The sequence below is a fragment of the Monodon monoceros genome, unplaced genomic scaffold (assembly GCF_005190385.1).
Source record: "Monodon monoceros isolate NGI ecotype Baffin Bay Population unplaced genomic scaffold, NGI_Narwhal_1 Super_Scaffold_21, whole genome shotgun sequence".
NCBI lineage: Eukaryota > Metazoa > Chordata > Mammalia > Artiodactyla > Monodontidae > Monodon > Monodon monoceros.
This window is the reverse complement of record NW_021703778.1, coordinates 137,925,190-137,942,161: the sequence shown is the minus strand read 5'-3', so window position 1 is coordinate 137,942,161 and position 16,972 is coordinate 137,925,190. Positions and strand designations below refer to the sequence as shown.

Genomic DNA, 16,972 nt, shown 5'->3' with positions numbered 1-16,972 from the left:
TGTATGGGAGCAGAGTAGAGCAATAGATTTCACTAGAAGATCTTTGGGCTGTTAATCTTTCAATTTAAAAAGGATGGGAGTGGGTGGGAGAGGACGATCCCTCAGAAGGCATAGACTTTCTATGTTTCTTCCTTAGTGCTGGTGAAGAGCCAATACTGATGCATTTTATTTCTCAGAGATGTTACAACAAATTTTATCGGTGGTCAGGAGGGTCTAGATTGCAAGACGGTGGTGGGTGTGGGGGTGCCATGAGCCCCCAGAATTCCCCAGCCTTGGTCCCTGGCCACACAGCTAAGAAGCGAGGGAAGAGGGGAGGAGGAATCCAAGCCCAGCGCTCACTCCCAGGGTGGCTCCCTGTCTTCTTGTCAGCCCTGCCTCTCCTAAGACCTGCCTTCATAGTCAGGGAAAGCTCCCTGGTGTTGGGGGCTCCTCCCCCAGCTGAGCCCTTCTCCAGAGAGAAACAGCAAAGCGTAGGTAAGGCCTCTCTGCCTGGTTAACGCACTATTCTCCTCTCATTCCCCCAAGGAACAGTGCAAGGGCTCTGCCATCAAACAGGCCTCTGCTACTTGCTGTGCCAACCTTGGGCTAGTTATCTTACCTCCCTGGGCCTTTGTTTCCCGTCTAATAAGCTCTGTAAGGGCAAGGACCATCTGTCTTTTTGGCCACTTTGTCTGCATCTAGCACTGTGCAGGGCACAAAGTAAGTTCCCATAGAGGTTTGTGGAATAAAGGATATAGATTCCTCTCTCACCAGCTCCCCACCCTTGTGACCACTTTGCACAAGGTGCTGCCCTTTGACTGGGCTTGCTGGGCTGGCATGAGGACGAGCTGGCTTTATTATGAAATGAACAGAATCCCTGGTTCTCCTGGGAAGAAGGCACTGTACCAGGAAAGAACAAAGTTTTCTCGATTCCCTTCTATGCCGGGTGTTGGGGAGAAGCAAATTTTTTTTTAATATTTATTTATTTATTTAGGCTGTACCAGGTCTTAGTTGTGGCATGCGGGATCTTTAGTTGTGGCATGCGAACTCTTAGCTGTGGCATGCGGGATCTAGTTCCCTAACCAGGGGTCGAACCCAGGCCCCCTGCATTGGGAGCGTGGAGTCTTACCCATTGGACCACCAGGGAAGTCCCGAGAAGCAAATTCTTGACAACTGCTTGTCTAGGGAGGGGGTGAGCACGCTACTGCCCCCCACCAAGGCCAGGGGCCCCTCTCCTTCTTTCTCCCTCCTCTTTTTTTTACTTTTTTTTACTTTCTTGGCACCCTCGGTTATCCATTTGGAAAAGTACAGCTCGATAGATATGAATCAGCTTGGGCAGGTGAAAAATGATTCACTTCCGAGCAAGTTGATTTAGTTCAGGTTGTCCAGTCTGAATCTTTTTCTCCCTTTTAATTAAATGATGATTGGTCTCAGTGGTGAGAAGGAAGAGCCTGAATTTAATGTCTGTGTTTGTGGAAAGCTGGGGACAATGTGGATAAGGGGGGAAGTATTCCTGTTGGCAAAGAACTAATGCCGGGGTGGAATGGCAGGGGCACTAGGGATTCTGGCACCTTTGGGGCTGTGCTGTGCAGCCTGGGGACTATGGGCCAGAACTCTGCCTTCACCCTGTTTCTCACCTGAACACTGGTTAATGGTGCCCATTCCTGACTTGTCTCCAGGGAGTGCACTAGGACTGCAGCTTAATTAACTTCCTAGACACAGTTCTTGAATCACCGGGCACAGTGCCTGGCACAGTAAGGGCTGGGGAGAGGTGCCTCATCACTGCTGTCACTCAGATTCAAGCCTGCATGCTGCTGGTGGTGCTGACTTCTGCTGCAAAATTCCCCAGATACGTTTCTGCGCTGGACTGGTTTGCCAAATCCCTTACGTTTCCTGTGTCTTGTGGCAGCTTAGCTCCTCAAGCCCCTGGGCAGATAAGCCTGAGAACCCTGATTGTCTACCCTCCCTCCCCCAATGACATGCTGTGCCACTGCCTCTTCATGTGGTCACTGGCAGTGACCCAGGAGCTCCCATGTAGACCAGGGCTGCACTTGGTATAGTGATAGCTGTGACCCACTGAATGTCCACCAGGTGCCCGGCACTGTATCTCATTTGGTTTTCTCAGTGACCCTCTGAAATGATTGGTAGTGTCCCCATTTTACTGATGAGAAAATGGAGGCTCAGAGGTGCCCAAGGTCATAGCTATGAGTTAAGTGGCCAGAGTTAGGATTCAAGCACAGGCCTGACATTGAAGCCCATGCTCCTTCTAGTAAACAACAATGCCTCCTCTGGTAAAAGGGCCTAGTCAGCAACAGATGCACTAGGCCGTCTCCTTGGTGGGCCTTTGTTAGGTGCCGAGGGCTCTATACACACTGTGGGGCTGAAACAGTCCTCTCTCGCCAGGGTCTCTGTGCCTTCCCCACATTCATGACGGCACCATAACCCCTCCTGGTTGCTAATAAGGCAGAGAGAGAATAAACCCAGGCAAATGAGGTGGACTGCTATTCCTAGGGATTAGCGTTCCAGGAGGGATAAATACAAGTGGTTCTCTGCACAAGTATAAATAAGGAAAACTTTACACAGGAGTAGAGTGAGACACATTTTGGGGCTAAGTAAGGCAGCAACGGAGTGGATTCCCCCATATTCACTTCCTGTGTGCCACAGGCCCTTTACTCCTGGCAACTCGCAGCTCAAGGAGGACGGGAAGCCCCATTCAAAGCCCTGGACACTCCCTGAGGGTCAGTTTTTGGTTCAAGAAGGCCTTTACCTTGTGCCATCTTTCTGCCAAGTTAAACCAAAAGGAGACCCTCAGGTATGAGTGCCCTGGGCCATACTTCAGTTCTTCAGTGGGTATCCTTCCTTTCTTTCTTTTTTAAAATTTATTTATTTTATTTTTTGTTGCTGAGCACGGGCTTTCTCTAGTTGTGGCGAGTGGGGGCTACTCTTCGTTGCGGTGCACAGGCTTCTCATTGTGGTGGCTTCTCTTGTTGCAGAGCACGGGCTCTAGGCACATGGGCTTCAGTAGTTGTGGCATGCGGGCTCGGTAGTTGTGGCTCACGGGCTCTAGAGCACAGGCTCAGTAGTTGTGGCGCATGGGCTTAGTTGCTCTGCGGCATGTGGGATCTTCCCAGACCAGGGCTCGAACCCGTGCATTGGCAGGTGCATTGGCAGGTGGATTCTTCACCACTGCGCCACCAGGGAAGCCCCCTTCCTAACTTTCTTGCTCACTTCCTTTCCCCAGGTGTTGACTTTAAGATGAAGACCATAGAGGTAGATGGCATCAAAGTACGGATACAGATTTGGTGAGTTGGGTAGCAGGAGAGGACCTGGGGCTCTCCCTAGCTGCCACTGCCATGTGTAAAATCCAGAGGCTTCATCTGGAGTAACTGGCCACCTTTTCGATGGAGAGAAGCAGAAGTCTCAAAGCCCATCTCCTGCTCCCATGAGCCTTAATCTCTCATCTCTGCGGCTCCCAAGATCTTAGTTCCCCCACCAGGGATTAAATCCAGGCCCTTGGCAGTGAAAGCGCGGAGTCCTAACCACTGAACCACCAGGGAGTTCCCTCTCATCTCTTTCTTAAGAAACTTATGGGACTGACCGCAAGTCACCAAAAAGCAAGAATTAGAAGGAATTGGCAAACTAAGCACTGCGGGTTTGTCTTCGAATAAAGCTTTTCCCTTGGGCCGTGCTGCCCTGCATAGCACTGAGGTAGGATTCCAAGCAGGGAGGGCTACGCCCCATCCTTACGGTGGGAGTTCCTGGTCGGAGTTCCTCACTACAGCACAGTGCAGTTCCCATAAGTAGCCACAGGGGGCCGCTATAGCCCTCTGGCCTGTTGCTCCTGGAAGCATTGCCTTTCCAGCATTTGGAGCGGCCTCCCAATTTCAGAGTGGTATGGGCATTGCCTGCAGAGGTCCCAGAGGGACTGGAGATGGAGTAGTCCCACCAGTCTGGCCACAACGGCCAAATCCTAGAGAAAGTTATCCAAGACCCAGTTATGGTTGTGGCTCCTAGCGCAGATACAGTTGACAAGGACCCACAAGCCCTGTCAGCACCTATGACCAGTCCTCTCTGCTGCAGAGTCAGATACGTTTGGATCCCCTTGGGGACCAAAGCTCCACTGATTTTTCACCCTGCAGCTCTCCAGTTTCTCCTGCAAAGGCACAGGGTCTCCCAGGTCCCGTTCCTCCCCTCCCCACCTGCTTCCATGGTCCATGCTCTTTTGAAGGGCTGGCTTTCTATTGCAGGGACACAGCAGGGCAGGAGAGATATCAGACCATCACAAAGCAGTACTATCGACGGGCCCAGGTGAGCCGCTATTTTCAGGGTTTAGAGGTGGGATGCTGCCACCCACACTCCTGCCTCTGGGCGTTTGAGATATTTGTGCCACTGATCCCCAAATGGGCCCTCGGATTGCCTGCTGGGGAGTGAGGGGGGTGGGCTCAGGGCGGTCTTTCAGTCGTTCACTGATCATTCATTCATCAGCTACTCTCTGAGCACTCACTACTGGCGGGTCCCCGCCCTCACCCTCAACTTCCACCCTCCTCCTCGGGCCAAAGACCACATCAAAGTATTGGTGCCTTTCTGCCTCAGAGAGCTGTGTGATGAGCCTAGGAAGCAACAGCTTTGGGGGTCTGAGAGAGAAGGAGACTTTTCTGGGTGCTGAGGGATCTTCATTATGCTAAGCAGGGAGAAGGGAGATTGGGACCCAGCATTTAAGGTACCACACCCGATTCTGACCCCATGACTATGCACTGTCTCTGTGTGCATGTACCTGCCCCATCTCTCTCTCCTTCTCTCTCTCAGGGAATATTTTTAGTCTACGACATTAGCAGCGAGCGCTCTTACCAGCACATCATGAAGTGGGTCAGTGATGTGGATGAGGTAGGATGTGCTGCCTCACTCTTGGGGGTGGGGAAGGGCACCTCAGAGGGGAAAGCAAAGTGAAGGCCACATGGGAAGGGCTGAAGCTGTCAGGGTTGGCGAGCAAACACTACCAGGAACCCTTGCCTTCTGCAGCCCTGGATCAAGACCTCTGGGTGAGTAAGACATGAGGAAGAAGCCCAAGCAGCCATGCCCTCCATGCTCTATACCCTGCCAGGCCTCCACGGCTATGTCTTCCCCTGAAATGAGTTAGGACAGAGCCTACGCTGTGAACAGCTTCCTTCCTGAAACGTCAGGACCAGGTGGAATTGCAAGACTGGGGTTCCAGTCCTGGCTCTGCCACCACAGTTGTTGAGCCCTGGGCAAGCCATTTGAACTCTGAGTCCCCAGTTCTTCATCTGTAGAATGAGGGGCTGGACTTAAGTCCAGTGTCCTTTCCAGTTGTCCAACCCGAGGAAGCATCAGTGTCTTCTACCCTAAACAGTCCCTGTGACATCCCTCTGGGACCCCTGGGATCAGCCATGGTACTTGGGGACGCCTGGCACCTGCACCCGCTCAGCCCACTCTGTCCCTAGGGCTCTTAACTTTGCTGCTGGTGTGGAAGCCCGTGTAGGCTGTGTGGGTGGGGAGACTGGGGGAAGGCAGGACTCACTGGCAGTTCTGTCTGTCCTTTGTCCCTAGTATGCACCAGAAGGTGTCCAGAAGATCCTTATAGGGAATAAGGCTGATGAAGAGCAGAAACGGCAGGTGGGAAGAGAGCAAGGGCAGCAGGTAAGTGCGAGTGGGCTGGCTGAATCCATCCCTTGGGTTTTTGGCTGGCTTCCTGGGCCAGGCCTGAGAACTGGGACCCAGGGTTCTACCACCATCATCAGACACCCCCCTACCTCCACAGTAGCCTAAGGCACTGGCTGAATTGCCATCCTTGAGCGTTTGTTTTCTGTCCTTTAGGACAGTGATTTGGGGTCCATCCTGAAACAAAGACCTCTCCCAACTCCAAGGCGCCCAAAGCAGGATTACCTCTGCCTAAGAGCCCACCCTGGTTAGTGCGGAGGAGGGACCTCAAGTGGCTCCCTTCTCCTCTAGCAGCATCCAGGCATAGCTTCTGTCCTACAGTCATCTCACCCCTCCACACCCACTCCCTGTCCTCCTTACGGTTGAAAAGAGGTAGGAAGGGAAATGAAGGCGTGAAGGGCCCACATTCAGAGAAGCCATGGTGGCAGAGAGGGTAGGAGGATGGTTTTGAGGGAATGTCCAATCACACAGGGAGACCATCCTCCCAGAGAACAGAAAGAAAGATGGGTACCACTGAGGCCAGAGTCACCCACTTACTCTGAGGGCCTCAAGAGTTTTTCTCTCCCTCTTCAGTCAATAGCGTCCCATTAGCACTTGAAATAAAATTGTTTTTTAGTATAAAAAATAATACATGGTCATTGAAAATTTTGAAAATAGAGGCCAGTTCCTACTAGAATATTCGTATTTGTTGATTACTGTATGTGTGGCCCTGTGCTAAGCAAGTGCTTACAGATGCATGACCCCATTTAACCCTTCCACAGCCTTGGTTGATAGACGCTCTCATCCCCTTTGAACAGAATGCGAAGTTGGGGCTTAGAGGGAAGAGGTAACTTGTCTAAGGTCATATGCTCTTAAGTGACAGCACTGGTATTCCAGCCTGGGTCTGTTTGACCTCAAAGCCCATGTTTTTCATTAGTTTGTCACAATAATTTTGTGTCTCTGTCTCCTGACACGTGATGTGTGTGTGTTGGGTGTATATGTGTGACTGTGTGTAGGTGGGGTACATTTGTGGAGCATCTTCTCCCATTCTCTGCTAGCCTGTGTCTTAGGAAGTCCTAGTCTCATCTGAGAAATTATCTACTCTGAGAAACTGTCGCGACACAGCACGGGTCCTGAGTGCAGTGGCAGGAAGGATGCACCAGGTGCTGCGGGCACCTCCCTTACCTTAGCGACGCCCTTTCAGGAAGGTTCTTCTCTTGCAGCTGGCTAAAGAGTACGGCATGGACTTCTATGAAACAAGTGCCTGCACCAACCTCAACATTAAAGAGGTGAGGCCCGTCTCTTGAGCTGAGTCCAGCGAGGCGGGGAGGCGAGAGGACGAGGCAGCAGAGTGGCTGAGAGCAGATGAGCCCCACCCAGGGCGGGCAGCCACAGGGGTGCCGGGAAGAGGGGAGACCTGGACTTACTGTGTTCCTTGACCTCCCAGTCCTTCACGCGCCTGACCGAGCTGGTGCTGCAGGCCCACAGGAAGGAGCTGGAAGGTCTGCGGACACCCGCCAGCAATGAGTTGGCCCTGGCGGAGATGGAGGAGGATGAGGGCAAACCTGAGGGCCCGGAGAACTCTTCAAAAACCTGCTGGTGCTGAGCATCTTGTGTGGAGCGCCCCGCACAGTCCTCTCTCCCCGCAGGAGGGCTGCGGGCACACAGGGAGCCTGGGCTTTGCCCTGCTTCTCTTCTCCTTCGGGTGACCCTGTGGAATCTCGGCCGCTGCTCCTCCCCCTGCCTGGCTCCGGGGAGCAGCTCCTCTGTCCTGTCCGAGCAGCCTCGCCCCCCTCCCCCCACCCTCCCCCCGGGATGGCCCCCTCCAGCCTGTTTCCCCAGCCACAGGCCTGCTTCAAGCCCCTGATGTGCTACGAGCACTGCCTCACTACCCCGAGGTCCCAGACAATGGCCCAGTCTGGAGTCAAGGCCACTGGAGGTTCCTTCTCTCTCAGTGCATCTGGTCTCCTCTCTGCTTCTCCTCGCTTCTTCCCACCTCTCTTTCTGTCCCTTCCCCTCAGCTGTGTTCCTATCAAAGCCCTCCCCCCGCCCCCCACGTGTCCCGTGTGGCTGCTGGTACAGCACCTTTCAATTCCTCCCTCTTTGCCTGGCCGAGGGAGTGGACTCAGGCTCAAGGGCACGTTCCCTGCTCTGCTCTGGGAGAAGCCCCACTCCGCTTTGTGGGAAATTCTTCCCGTCCTCTCCTCCCCGCCGCCCCTTCATGTGCCATGGGCCTGCCTCCCTGGTGACTGGGGAAAGAGGAACGGCAAGAGAGGAAGGAAAGCCCAAACTGGTGGTCCCCACGCCTGGGGCTGTCCTACACCCCACCCCCACCCCGCCCCGTCCCCAGCTTCCGCTGCACTTGGCTGCCTGCCCTCCTGCCTCTTGGGGGAACTGAGCTTCAGAGAAGAAAAAAAATGATGAGGGGTGGCAGGGATAAGAAGTAACCTCCATTCTCTACCTGCCCTGCAGCGTGTATGCTATTTCTCCCTGCCCCCGGGCTCCCAAATTTAAAGATGTGGACCAAGGCCTGAGGGCACTGCAGGGGCATGGAGAGCCCTGGGGCCAACCACACACTCCAGGAAGGGGAGTGTTTGGAAATGAAGGACCAGCTCCTATGTATCAAGTTAAGAGCCAGGACAGCAGTTTGCAAACCAGAGGGGAATTCGGCAGCAGCAGAGATTCCTGGGCCCCATCTTCCATTTCTTATGTAAGAAGGGCACTTCACCACCGCCCTGGCAGGTGAGAGGTGACAGAACCACGCTGGTGGTCTTTCACCGAGCCCAGCCTTCCGCTCTCAAGGCTTTCCCGAGACCCAAAGTTTGTGGGAGAAGGGCAGGGGGCTCACGGGCAGAAAGCAGGCGAGCCCTGGGTAGGAACGCTTGGTGCTGTTCCCTTCAGCCTTCAAGACCAAGTGCTCATCTTGTTCCTCAGCTCCTGACTCAGAGGCCTGAGGGTTTGCCAACTGCACTGTGGCTACAGGTGGAGGGAAGCGGACTCCCTCCTCCAGGGCCCTTTGTTTCAGGAAGAAGTTTCTTTAACCCCATATGGTCCAATAGTCGTTTGCAGGAGGCCCTTTAAGGAGGGAACAAGTCAGTTACCAGCCCTAGTAGGGTTCCTCTCCACCTTCCCAAGATGGGAGAAGCCTAGGGAGGAGGATCAGTCTTAAGCTGCGTTGCATGGCTGGCGCTGGAGTGAAAACAAAACTGGGCATCGAACATTCACTAATTAAAGACTAAAATCCAGGACACACACATGTGAAGGATTAAGAGCCTCACTTCCTTACTCATCTGAAAAAATGGGTGGGGGATGAAACGGCCAAACCTCTGACTCATCAAATCAGGAGAGGGCAGGAGAGGGTAGCTCAGGATGAGGAAATGGGGAGTGGGTTATTGTAGTGGAAGGGAAAGGAAGGCAGGAATAGTTATAAATCGTCAGCTAATGAGAAATGTAAAGAGCTGACTCTTTAGGACGAAATCATGACCACAGCTGAGGATGTTTCCTTGAGGACTAACTCCTCAGGTGTTAAAACATGCAGCGTCAATCTGGGGTGGGGAGGTCAGCAGTGCCAACCCGCGGTGTGCCCTCAGCCAGGGGCTCGGGGGAGGGGAAGTTATACTGGCCACTGGCTCCAACTTGTGGTCAGTGTTGCTGCTTTCCCTGAAGATCTGGCCGAGTACCATTGCCTTTCTCTCCTAGCCCCCCTGGGGAAGAGGGACTATATTTTTACTGTACCCTAGGGGTTCTGGAAGGGAAAACTTGGGGTTAGGATTCTATGGCCTGAGAAGCCCCATCCGTAAGGGCCACAGCTAGGGAGAGGTATGGGGCAGGAGAGGGGTTGGGATTTTAGGGTGCAGCTATGCTCATGAGGTACCAGAGTCAGCATCTCACCCCTAAACTTATCCAGTCCCGGACGCAACCTGGGACCTGGCCTTAGACTGTTGAGCAGGTGCGCCTGCCTGTTGGCTCCACCTCTGCACCTGTTGTCTTGAGGTTCGGCACAGCCCCAGGCTCTCCACCTGCTCCTGAGCCCCAGCATCTCCCTGTGACGGGTAAACTTCGTGTGCTGTGTCTCGGGTCCAGGATATGAATTGTGAGCAGGGTTCATCTATTTTAAACACAGATGTTTACAAAATAAAGAATATTTCAAGTCACAGGTGTGACTGCCTGTGTGAATCCCTGGGAGTAGATCTCACTGGGACCCTGGCAGTTCAGGGGGAGGGAGAGAGGCAGTGCTGGTAGAAGAGGTTCCAGAATCCTAAAGCAACAGCAGAAGAATGAATGGAAACAGCAAACGTCTTCCGTTTGGTGCCTTTCCTAATGCCACCTGCAGGGGAGCCCCAAGCAGAGCCCCCATTGCTCGGCAGTGGGCTCCCATTGCGGAAATAAGATTGAGTAGAGTCATTGGGGACATGCTGAATATCTATGTCTGAGGGTGTCTTTAAAACCAAGAGGTGGGGGGCTTCCCTGGTGGCGCAGTGGTTGAGAATCTGCCTGCCAATGCAGGGGACACGGGTTCGAGCCCTGGTCTGGGAAGATCCCACATGCCGTGGAGCAACTAAGCCCGTAAGCCACAACTACTGAGCCTGCGCGTCTGGAGCCTGTGCTCCGCAAAAAGAGAGGCCGTGATAGTGAGAGGCCCGCGCGCCGCGATGAAGAGTGGCCCCCGCTTGCCACAACTAGAGAAAGCCCTTGCACAGAAACGAAGACCCAACACAGCCAAAAATAAATAAATTAATTAAAAAAAAAAAAAACCCAAGAGGGTTCTCATCTGCTTGGAATGTAACAGAAACAGGTCTTCCTGAAGGCGTGAGGTGGGATTAAGTAATCTTTCAGAAGTTCATCCTAGCCCTGTGCTTGGATACCCCAAGGGAACAAGGCAGTCTAGAATCTTGGGGTCTGGGGACTGATGAATACTATACTCTGGGGTCCAGAGTTGATGGAAGAGGCAGAGAATGTTTGGAGGTAAAGATAAAATGAAGGAAGGAGTAAAACAAGGCAGGGCAACAGTAGCCTAAGATCTTAACCTGCATTTTCCAATTTACAGAGAACTTGTAATGCTTTATCTCCTTTATCGGAACAATCAGACAATCACGTCTGTGCGAGATAAGGAAGGTGATTATCTTTATCCAAGTTCGACAGATAAGGAAACAGGTGCCTAGGGGCCCCAAGGAAGAGTGGCAGAGTCAAGGCTTAAAAGGAACAACCGGAATTGAAATCTCCAGAGGGGAAAGCTTGGCACCTCTATTTAGAAAAATCGCTACATGCAGTTCTCACTTGCAGCCAGAATTGAGAACCATCGACCTAGGCTTTCTGCCTACTAAGCCAGTGAAGTTTCCAGAACATCTACTGTCCCTGTGGAAAGCCATGTTAGTGCATGTCCAGAGTTACAAGCTTCTGGAAAGTAGGCCAGTTTGAGGTAAATCTGGAAACAAAGAAGTATTTTAGGAGAGCTTCATCAATTGTATTCAATCGTGAAAGGTGAGAACCTGGGCAACTCAAGGTGTCCTAGGTTGCCCCTGGAGAAAAGGGGTGTCGTGTACCTAAGGAAGACAGCACCTCCACTCCTCAGTTCAGCAACTTCCATGGTCTTCCTGGAGAGGGGTCCCAGAAGGGCAGCCAGTAAGAGGCATCTGGAAGCCCAGAGAGTACTAGGGAAGTGCTAGGCATGCAGGTGAATCTGGCAAGTTCATGTTAAGAGTTTAGCCCATTATCAGGGCAAAGTTCTTGACTCAGTGGCTTAGGAGGCGTTTATTTGCTTTTTCTAGCAACTCCACCCAGCCTCAGCAGGGGACACACTTCCCTCTGCATTTCCTGCCACCTCTTCTAGTGGCAAAAGATTCCATTCCCACTTAGGTAATGGAGGCTTTTGTGTAGGGAGCAGCCAGTTAAGATGTATGGATCCCCGTGTCGCTATAAACAGCCATGAACAGGCTACAGAACAGAACACCTGGGTACTTCCTGGAAGGTACTTCCTCCATCTTCTCAACAAATCAGATTCTCAAGACCAGCTGCTCCCCAACCTGGCTTATTCTTTGTTCTAGGAGACAGTTCCCAATGGACACATACCTGTGAAAACACTCTCTAGTAAACAACTGCATTGTTATTGAAATTTCGCTCTAAAATCCCAAAGCCAGGTAAAGCCTAATTGCCAGCTTTAATGATGGAGAAATCCAGGCATTAAAAACAAAATAACAAACCCTGATTTCTTGCATTGGTGGGTGTTTGGAAGAACGAAGTGAAGCATTAGGTCTTTTTAGTTTCTGTGGGCTTCCAGTGTTGTGCTCCCATGATAGCTCTTAGCAGGTCCCCCGATGTCCTGCAACACGTTGCATGCTGGTGTTGAAAACATCGTGAGTGGCCTAGCTGGGTCTAGAACCATAGCAGCTTCAACTGCCTGCACACTTCCTTCTGTGGGGAATGACCAGCACAAGCCCCTCTGAGAAGTCTTTGGGACTGTCTTTGTCTGATAAGAGGTAGGGGCATCCATCCCCTCTGAGTTTACCCACCTGCTCTGTGACTCCTCTCTGTTATCCCAGCCACAACCAACTGCATCCTCATGACCCTGTGGAGGTGGGGTGTGGGGTATTAGAGGAGATGGTACAGCGCAGGGGGCAAGGGCAGATGTGCTCTCCAGGACAAGTACCATCACTCACTGAGAGACTTTTCAAGACAAACACAGCTTCCCCTCTTCAGACTGGTGCAAGCTGAGGCACTGAAAGCCATTATTTTAGAAAACCACACACCGTCCTCCTAATGGTCCCTTTGATTTTGTGCTTGTGGAAAGTAACAGCCAAAGAGAGAAATGTGAACAGTAACATGTATATTCCATTTGTAGTCTGAGTCAAGGGGACATGCGCCCAATCCTCTTCCTCATCCTTCAGCCCTCGGCAGACCCTGACCTCTCAATTGCACAATTCAGAGCTCGGCACTCAGCAGGCGCTCAATAACTGTCTGTGCCAAGTGAAAACAATATGCTGGGGCAAGTAGGAGTCAATCTTGCATCCGTCCCTGCCTTTTTTCCTCCCCGTCCAACCTTTGGGGCTCTGGTTTCCTGCAAGCAGTGAATTATTCATGTCTGCTCAGAGATATCACATTGGCCCTTCCTAGGTTGCCAACAGGGTGGAGCAGGGAGGTGGCTTTGTTCAGAGTCTGTAAATAGGAGGAGCCACCTTCCTGTTTGAACAGCACTTACGGGTAGGTGACTTTTTGCTAAGTCATCCTGGGGATGCTCAAAGTCCCTTTGTGAGGTCCTTCCTGGCTCCTCCTTCCTCCCACCCCTTTAATAGACCCTTAAGTGGGGCCACACTGCTCTGCCACTCACTCTGCACTCGCACCATGGCTTACGTTGCCAAGTCCTTCTACGACCTCAGTGCTATCAGCCTAGATGGGGAGAAGGTAGATTTCAATACATTCCGAGGCAGGGCAGTGCTGATTGAGAACGTGGCCTCGCTCTGAGGCACAACCACCCGGGACTTCACCCAACTCAACGAGCTGCAATGCCGCTTTCCCAGGCGCCTGGTGGTTCTTGGCTTCCCTTGCAACCAATTTGGACATCAGGTGAGACGTCCCTGGTATTGTACCCAAGGAGTTGGGTTGCTGCAGCTCCAGTGGGCTGAAGAGAGGGGGAGGACGACTATGTGTGTTGAGTGTCTTGAATCATGGGGTATGTTTTGTTAATCTAGGTCTTTAGGTGCATGCGAGTACCAGGGGGAAGTCAGTATGATTCTGTCTGTGATAGAACACCAAACGTATGGATTTTTATGGTTTCTTGTCTTCCCACTACACTCCATGAGGGCTGGTACCAGGTCTGTTTTTCTCTCCATTGTGTCCTCCGTGCCTGGGTATAGAAGGCACTCATTAAATGTTTGTTGAATGAATGACTGGAGGAAATAGAAGATCAAGAATCAAACTAGGATTGAACTGACTCAGGAGACCTTCATTTTCACTACATTTGATTCTGCTACCTAACAGCTCTGTGCCCCAGGAAGAGTCACTCAATTTTTCTGTTTTGGTTTCCTCTTCTATAAACTAGGGATAATACCACTTATCTGATAGGATTATTGTGAGGTTGTGGGGATAAGAGCTACAAAAGTAACTTGAAAAGTATAGAGTAATATGCAAATGTAAGCAGCTTTACTATTTAGATTGAAAGGTTTTGTTTGTTTGTTTAAAATCAGCCAAGTGGAGAGTGAATTTGGGGGAAGGTAAAAGGGTTTGCAAAGTGTACGTGTCTCCTCTGGGCATCACACGTGCCTCTCTGTCCCTGATTAATGGGTCAAGTTGTCATAGATCTTCAGCCCGCACACCTCAAGTTATCTTTTAGGGATTCTTATATTTTCAGTTAGGATTTTTTTTTTTTTAATTTTTTGCGGTACGCAGGCCTCTCACTGTTGTGGCCTCTTCCGCTGCGGAGCACAGGCTCCGGACGCGCAGGCTCAGCGTCCAAGGCTCACGGGCCCAGCCGCTCCGCGGCATGTGGGATCCTCCTGGACCGGGGCACGAACCCGTGTCCCCTGCATCGGCAGGCGGACTCTCAACCACTGCGCCACCAGGGAAGCCCTCACTTAGGATTTAAATAGCACAAGCAGGCAGAATGTCCTCCAATTATAATCCCTTGGGTTCAATTCACAGTGGCATGAAGGCAAGGAAGAGATTATCAGAGATATAGGCAGGAAGGCTGAAATGTCATTGGCTGTGACAAACCTAGCCCAAACCATGAGTGCTCTCACTGTTCCTTCCTTGCCTCAGTTCTGTTTCTAGGCTTGGCCAGGGAAAGAGAGACAGAAGAGGTAAAACCTCTTCAGAGGGGTCTCTCTGGCCCTACAGATGCCTCCTTCCATCACTTCAGGCCAGCCAGTTGCTGGAGGGAATGCGTAACCTACCAGGAGCCAGCAGGCCTTTTGCATTAGGAGATAAGATGTCTAATAGCCATCAACTCTGGGCTCAAGATGTCATGATGGCCTGGAACTGACTGTACTAATTGGTTCTAGTAGGTCAGAGGCAGGAACTTCTTCCCCTGAGGGAGATATATGACTCTTAGACTTGGCGGATGGGGGTGGAAAATAAGGGTTTCCATGGGTCTTTGTGGGCTGTCAGGGGTGGGGAATGCTAAGTGGGGATAGGACAGTGCTGGCAGCGGGGAGGAAAGACAGGCAACAGGTTGAGATCTAAAGCATCCTAGCTGAGTACAGCAAGTGAGCGTGAGGTGCAGGAAGCTAAGTGAAAGGAACGATAATTACACATTCACAACTTTTGGTCCTTAAGCACTTATTTCCTTAACTTCCCCTTCCCCTGGCCTATTCCAGAACACTAAACCTTCAATCCTATTTAATTCATGCCTGTTGGTCATGAAGTAATTACGTTTACAGTACGTTCATTGTTGTCTCTAACCTACTTTGCCTCTACGGCACCTGAAAACTAGTCTTCCTTGGATGGGGTTTTCCTTCATCAAAGCTTCCTCCTACTTGTACTTTAGATCTAGGACAAGATGAAAGGAAGAAGCTATAAATCCCATTCTTCTAGACCTCAATTTCACCTTTCGTTTGAGGAGCTGAGTAGGGCAGAGGCCAAGGCTAGATTCAACACTCAGAGGTAATTAGAAGAAAGACAGGCAAGGCCAGGGCAAAAGGAAAGGGAAGGTGGTGGCAGGGTGTGTGTGTGGGTGTGCATGTATGTGTGGGTGCATAAGTGGAAGGAGGGTTCTAGGCAATATGACCTGAGCCTCCTTTCCCTTTCTTTCTAGTGCCCAGAACTCAAGGTTCCTTGAAGCTTCAGACAGATACCCTAAGCATTGCTCAGGGTAGATCAGAGAGAAAAGTGACAGCTCAAAAGCTCTGTATCTTTCAGTACAAGAACAGCCAAGCTAGGGTCTGTGAGAACTTTCAGAAATGGCCTAGCAAACCATCAGACAATAGCTGTGAGAGGGAAAACTCCGAGTCAAGAGTAGGGCAAAGCGAATGAAGAAGGAAAGAGAAGGAACGGGGTAGGGGGGTGGGGGTGGGGAATACATAATAGAAAGAATGATCCTGGGGAGTACAGGAGGGTGACTTTGTAGATCCTTCGTAGCTCCTTCTTCTCTTGCGTTTCCCAAGCCCTTTGTCTCTTTTCTCCCCCAGGAGAACTGTCAGAATGAGGAGATCCTGAACAGCCTCAAGTACGTCCGCCCTGGGGGTGGATTCCAGCCCACCTTTACCCTTATCCAAAAGTGTGATGTGAATGGTCAGAATGAGCATCCTGTCTTCACCTACCTGAAGGATAAGCTCCCCTACCCTTATGACGACCCGTTTTCCCTCATGACCGATCCCAAGTTCATCATTTGGAGCCCTGTGCACCGCTCAGATGTGTCTTGGAACTTTGAGAAGTTCCTCGTCGGGCCAGAGGGGGAGCCCTTCCGACGCTACAGCCGCACCTTCCCGACCATCAACATCGAGCCTGACATCAAGCGCCTCCTCAAAGTTGCCATATAAACACCAGCAGATCTCCTACTTCCTCCTGCTCCTGAGTGTCTTTCCTGAGCATTCAGTGTGCCCTCAGGAGACTCTGCTGGGCCCGGGCTTTCCCTTCAGATCAGTCCCCTTCATTGAAGAGCCTTGCCTTTCTGGTCTGCCTGTTTCCTTTCCTTCCCCCCAAACTTCTGGTTGGTGATTCAACCTGGGGCTCCAAGACGGGTGGGCTCTGAGCCTTCACAGAATGATGGCACCTTCCTAAATCTGTATGGGAGGTGTCTGAGAAGTGTGAGGGTCCAGAGCCAGCCTTCTGGCTGAGTCCAATAAAGGGCAGGTGTGGAAACGGCGAGGCTCTCTGTGTCTCTTCCTCGACAGAGGTGGGAGGGACGGTATAAAACTGCAGGTGGGACGGAGGGGCTGGCAGCACACAAAGGCTGAGGAGAGGGAGGCTCCGATCAAGGGGACACTCCAATTACTGTCTGGAAAGCAGGCTCAGGTCACGGTCTGGGTGGCAGGCGGAATTTCGGGAAGTGTGAATTGTATTATTACTTTATGGCTCTTCTTCAGAACTGGGGAAAGGAGGTGATAAGGAGAAGAAAGGGGAAGAAAAGTGGAGGAAGCACTGGGAAGTTAGAAGAGTCCAATCAGGAACATGTCACTTTCACTGTGGGTACTGGGCTAAATGTTGCCTGCACCTTGAGAAGTTGAACATAGTCCACTTTAATGACAGCAAGGGCGTGGAGGGTACAGTTGCTGGGAACACAAAGAGCACTTTACCCATTTCCTGATCACCTTGTGGAGTAACGTTTGTTTTAGATCCTTTGTTAGATTGACTCTCCCTCCTTTTTAAAGTTCACATTCCACCCTTGTCTTTCTCACACTCACAAATT

General features: G+C 51.5%; 2 protein-coding genes across 5 annotated transcripts in view; both read left to right on the top strand.

Annotated features, from left to right (window-relative positions):
- The window catches only part of RAB15 (RAB15, member RAS oncogene family), a 30,078-nt gene extending 14,095 nt beyond the window's left edge, over positions 1-15,983 (top strand). The window contains exons 1-7 of one of the 4 annotated variants that reach the window (XR_003795763.1): positions 1,104-3,281; positions 4,227-4,287; positions 4,786-4,863; positions 5,545-5,634; positions 6,858-6,923; positions 7,082-8,376; positions 15,753-15,983. Coding sequence is in view for 3 of the 4 variants with exons in the window: in XM_029236574.1 (XP_029092407.1) it covers positions 3,094-3,281; positions 4,227-4,287; positions 4,786-4,863; positions 5,545-5,634; positions 6,858-6,923; positions 7,082-7,240 (642 nt within the window). In the remaining variant the exon portion in view is untranslated. Of the gene's footprint in view, positions 1-1,103; positions 3,282-4,226; positions 4,288-4,785; positions 4,864-5,544; positions 5,635-6,857; positions 6,924-7,081; positions 10,089-15,752 lie in introns of those variants that run through there. The other 3 variants (XM_029236575.1, XM_029236576.1, XM_029236574.1) reach the window with 3 other exon arrangements.
- GPX2 (glutathione peroxidase 2) lies at positions 12,574-16,425 on the top strand. The gene is made up of 2 exons (XM_029236577.1): positions 12,574-13,194; positions 15,753-16,425. The coding sequence occupies exons 1-2, from the start codon at positions 12,973-12,975 to the stop codon at positions 16,101-16,103; spliced, it is 573 nt and encodes a 190-aa protein (XP_029092410.1). The 5' UTR covers positions 12,574-12,972; the 3' UTR covers positions 16,104-16,425.
- The last annotated feature ends 547 nt before the right edge of the window (positions 16,426-16,972 follow it).